The 5,008-nt window shown below is 57.6% G+C and overlaps 1 protein-coding gene across 1 annotated transcript; it reads left to right on the forward strand.

The window, feature by feature from the left end:
* Nucleotides 1-726: 726 nt before the first annotated feature.
* On the forward strand, nt 727-4,936 carry LOC103773604 (protein strawberry notch homolog 2-like; the record flags this gene model as incomplete). Its single annotated transcript, XM_008940980.1, has 10 exons — nt 727-902; nt 1,092-1,223; nt 1,487-1,622; nt 2,162-2,274; nt 2,748-2,819; nt 3,286-3,394; nt 3,667-3,741; nt 4,056-4,199; nt 4,418-4,512; nt 4,844-4,936. Coding segments are annotated over 10 exons (1,145 nt in total), but the record flags the coding sequence as incomplete, so codon positions are not given.
* Nucleotides 4,937-5,008: the final 72 nt, after the last annotated feature.

Genomic DNA, 5,008 nt, shown 5'->3' on the forward strand with positions numbered 1-5,008 from the left:
CCGGCTGGAGGCGGTGCCCACCCCAGTGCCGGCTGGATTGTACCCCAAGGTGGCCAAAGTTGGGCCTGAGAGGTTGATTCTCATTAACCTGCTGGGATCAGTGAGCAGGAAGAATTTGCCTTGCCTGCTCCTTCCCCCACCAGAACCTGGACTCACGGAGTCGGTTTTGTTAGAGACAACCTCAGAATCAGAATCACTGTGGTTGGAAAGGACCCCATGGATCATCAAGCCCAACCTTCTTCCCCACATTTCCCTAACCTCTAGACCAGAGCCTCAGCACCTTACCTTGGCCATGCTGTATAGCCAATGCCAGAGCCATACCCTACAGCTGACCCAGTCCAACCATCCCCCAGCTCTGCCAGGTCCCCACTGCCCCGTGTCCCTCACACCACATCTCCACAGCTTGGAAACCCCTCCAGGGGTGGGGACTCCACCACTGCCCTGGGCAGCCTGGCACAGCCCTGGGCAACCCTTAAAGGGAAGAAATTCTTCCTCATGTCCAACCTCAGCCTCCTCTGGGGCAACGTGAGGCTCTTTCCTTTGTGCTGGAAGGACCTGGGGAAGCTCAAAGAGAAGTCACTGCATGCTCAGCAGCATTTTTTGCAAGTCAAAGTTCCTTTGTCTGCTCATCAGATAATACTCCCAGAAGCCCTTTGGAACTTTATTTTTCTCCCTCTTTTTTTTCTATTACCAGATGACTCTAAACTTTGCATTTTTCTGTTGCAGGTAACTTTCACATGCTGCCTTCCCAGAAAGAGATGCACGGCCTGAGAGAGCTAGAACACGTGGAAAAGATGAAGCAGGACCTCCTAGCTAAAGTAAAAGCACTGGGCAAAGAGCTACCTCTCAATACCTTGGATGAACTGATCAATCACTTTGGGGGCCCGGAGCGTGTGGCTGAGGTACTCCTTACAGTCAAGAGTATGTTTTGGGTGACAGGGAGAGGGGCCAGCAAAGGGTTTCCTCCTGGAAGGGGGTCTCCTCTCCGTCCTTGCAGTCTGTAGAAGCTGTTGGGCATTGAGCTGCTGGAGGGCTCGGCGTGCTGGGCAGGCCTGTGCCCTGCTGACGGGCTGCCCCTGTGCTGTGTGCAGATGACGGGGCGCAAGGGCCGCGTGGTTTGCCGAGCGGACGGCTCCGTCCTGTTCGAGTCGCGGGCGGAGCAGGGCCTCTCCATCGACCACGTCAACCTGAAGGAGAAGGAGCGTTTTATGAAAGGGGAAAAGGTGAGGAAGGCTCCCTCTGCATGGGAGCCAGTGCACGGGGAGGGGAGGGGAAGGGGGGTGGGTGCCTTTGTGCCCACGCCTTGCCAGCGCCAGGCCAGCGAGGCTGTGCAGCCTCTGTCCTCTCTCTGTCCTGCTGGAAGGTGGCACTGAGTCCGAGTCCCTTCCCGGGCTGAGGAGCTGTGCTTTGGGCTGCTGCTTGGAGCAGTTTTACAGATGTCTGGGAGTCTCACTCCCCTTTCTCACTCGTTGTCTCTCTCCTTTAGCTTGTAGCAATAATCTCCGAGGCCTCCAGCTCAGGTATCTCTCTCCAAGCAGACAGACGGGTGATAAACCAGAAGCGCCGGGTGCACATGACGCTGGAGCTGCCCTGGAGCGCAGACCGGGCCATACAGCAGTTCGGTGAGCCCCGGGGGCACAGGGGGCACAGGGGGGAGTGTGGCCACCCAGAGCCACGGGGGAGAGCTCAGCCTCCCTCTGTGCCAGGCGGGTGCTGCCATGTCTGCCGTGCTGGCAGCGCAGAGCTGGGGCAGCCGGGGCTGGTGTCCCTCAGGGGAAGGTTTGTGTCGGCTTCAGGAGGGATTTGCAGTATGGGGAGGAGGAACCCTCCTGTCCTCACAGTGCCTGGGGATTTCTGCTCCACCCTGTGGGGTGGGGAGGGACGGTTCCTCTGAGGTGAGGACAAAGGAAAGAACACAGATCCTGGCTCAAGCCGGGGGGTCACTCCTCAGCCCCCGAGGGTCAGGGCTATAAAGCCGACTCCACCCAGGCTGCATCAGCAGCAGGGTGATGAGCGTGACTGTGCCTCTGCCCTTTCCCCCAAAAAAGAGAGGTCTTTGAAAGCCAGCCACGACATGGAAAGTTTTGTCTCTTGCACCTCCTGCTCAGCTTCCCTTCCTGTCCCAGCCTCTCTTTTCACCACTCTTCTCACACCCCTGCAGGTCGAACGCACCGATCGAACCAGGTTTTTGCTCCAGAGTATGTCTTTCTTATCTCTGAGCTGGCAGGGGAGAGGAGGTTTGCATCCATCGTGGCAAAACGTCTGGAGAGCCTGGTGAGTGCCCTGCAGCAGGGAGATGAACGTGTGGGTCCAGCTCTCTCTGAAGAGCTCCCCTGTGGGTGCTCCCAGCGGCACAGCCAGCGTGGGGGGCTCAGGATTGCGTCACCCGCGCGGGCGGCTCTCGGCAGCCTGGGATCTGGGAGGGGAAGTGAAGAGTGTGCAACCAGGGCATCGGGAGGAATTTCAGGGAGGCAGAACCCACTTCCAGATGCTGGAATTCCCCCACTGTTACTGGAGTGTTACACCCATCTGTTTCCTGAAAGTTGATGAAATAATTAATGGAATATTTAATTCGTCTCAGTTTCATTTTTCTTCACTTCTGATAAATCCTCAAATACTTTGGTGAAATCTCAATATTCTGGAGGAACGCTGCCCCCCCATGGCACATTCTTGCCCTGGCTCTGGCCATCCTCTGGTGTTTTGCAACAGCTAAAAGTACAATCTCTCTGCTCGCTCTGTCTTCCCAGGGTGCCTTAACTCACGGGGACCGCCGGGCCACTGAATCCCGAGACCTCAGCAAGTACAACTTTGAGAATAAGGTAACTGGTGGCTGTTGTCAGGGTAGCTCAGCCAAGGAGGGGTTGAAGCAGTTGGCGAGTGCCTTCAGTAGGAGGCAGAGCCAGGAAGATCATTGCTGGCATCTGCAGGCAGGATCTGGCCTAGCACCCGGCTCCCTGCCTGTGGCTCCCTGCCTGCAGCCCACCTACAGCGAACACAACAGTCTCTCAGCACGTTGTGCATCTGGTTGTGCACTGCCCAGGGCAGTGGTGGAATCCCCACCCCTGGAGGGGTTTCCAAGCCGTGGAGATGTGGTGTGAGGGACACGGGGCAGTGGGGACCTGGTAGTGTTTGGGTAATGGTTGGACTCGAGCTTGAAGGGCATGGTTGGACTCGAGCGTGAAGGTCTCTCCCAGCCAGAATGGTTCCATGATTCTGTGACACTGAGCTGCTGCTGGGCTGCCCGTGTAGGCTGTTCCTGTGCATGACTCTCAGCTCCTTTCACAGTACGGGGCTAAAGCACTGGACAGAGTCCTCTCCACTATCCTCAACCACACGGAGAACAGAGTTCCTGTGCCCAAGAGCTACGACAGGGGCGAGGACGCGTTCTTCCATGGTAAGAGCATCACCAGCTCCAGGGTTTCTGCTGCGTCTTGCTGGCTGGGTCGGTCTCAGGTTTGGGTTACCTGATGAATGGAGCACAGGTCAGAGGGAACAGCAGCACTGGCTTAGCAGCTCGCTGGTGAGCAGAGCCACTGGCCACCCAGATGCACGTCACCCTGCCAGGGGTGGCACAGGGGGAGACCCAGCTGTGAAATAACGGGCAGAGCTGGAGGGGGCAGCCCTGCAGGAAAACCAAAACACACAAGCTGCCTTCTGCCATTCCAGAAATGAAGCAAGGTCTCATCTCCGTGGGGATCTTCTGCAATCAGATGAAGTATGGCACGGTCTCAGTGGAGAAGGGTACGTGATGAACTCGTCCTGCCCAGCGCAGGGGAGAGAAGGGGGGGGGGGGGCCCCACCTGGTCCGTCTGTGCCAGCCCAGAGCCTTGGGGGCTGTGCAGCTGGGGCAGGGTGTTTGCTCTGAGGGAGGGTCCTGCCCACGCTGAGGTCACTTCCCACAGCACTGACCCCTGGAGGAACAGCCCAGAGCCCCTCTGTGTGCACTCATGCCGTGCGGCCGGGCTGTTGGGTGCCTTGTTGGGTGGCACTCAGGAAGGTGCTGGTGGGCTCCGTGCCAGCTGCACTGTGTTCCCTGACCTGCCATGCTCCTGCAGACTGCTCCATCACCAAGTTCCTGAACCGCATCCTGGGCCTGGAGGTGGACAAGCAGAACATGCTCTTCCAGTATTTTTCTGACACCTTTGACTATCTGATTGAAAAGGACAAGAAGGAGGGCAAATATGACATGGGCATCCTAGGTAAGAAAAATGAGGGGTGGAGAGACCTCTCCCTAGTACACCTCTGAGGTCCCCTCTTCCTCCTTGTGTTCATGGATGGCTGTTCAGCCTGCACTGTCACCATGGCCATCTCAGGCACTGAGGTGTCCCCACCCAGCAGAGCCCGAGGCTCTTGCAGGGTGGTTTGGGAAGATGGATCTTACAGCTGACACGTGGTTTGGTCTTTTCTCCTTCTACAGATTTAGCCCCAGGAGTGGATGAGATCTATGAGGAGAGCAAGGAGGTCTTCCTGACCCCGGGACACCCGCAGGATGGGCAGGTTGTGTTTTACAAGGTGGGCAGCCTGCACATCTCTTCCTGCAGGCCAGTCCTTTCCAGTGCTTCCCAGTCTGGGGCTGTGAGCTGCTGGGTCTGCCCCCTGCCCTGGGGCTTTGTGTCACGTTTGTGTCACATCTGCCTTGGTCCCTGATGCTGGGAGTCACACCAGGGAGGCCAGGGGAGGCCCTGGGGGCTGGGGCTGCCCTACCCAGAGGATGCTCTGGTGGTGCCTGTTTCTAGGCTACAGCAGCACCCAGTTTGTGTTGAGGGTGGGATTTGTGAGACAGGCACTGAGGCACTTGTCCTGCCTCCTGAGTCCCAGAATCCCTCTGTCTGTCCCTGTTTAGATCAGTGTCGACAGAGGGTTAAAGTGGGAGGAAGCCTATGAGAAGTCGCTCAAACTGACAGGATCCTTCGATGGGTTCTACCTCTCCCTCAAGGTAGGTCCCTGGGCTCTGCCAAGGTGGCCCCTCAGCTCGGAGGGTAACTCCAGCAGGAGAAGTTCCACCTTG

Source organism: Merops nubicus, unplaced genomic scaffold, assembly GCF_000691845.1.
Source record: "Merops nubicus isolate BGI_N331 unplaced genomic scaffold, ASM69184v1 scaffold24565, whole genome shotgun sequence".
Classification (NCBI taxonomy): domain Eukaryota; kingdom Metazoa; phylum Chordata; class Aves; order Coraciiformes; family Meropidae; genus Merops; species Merops nubicus.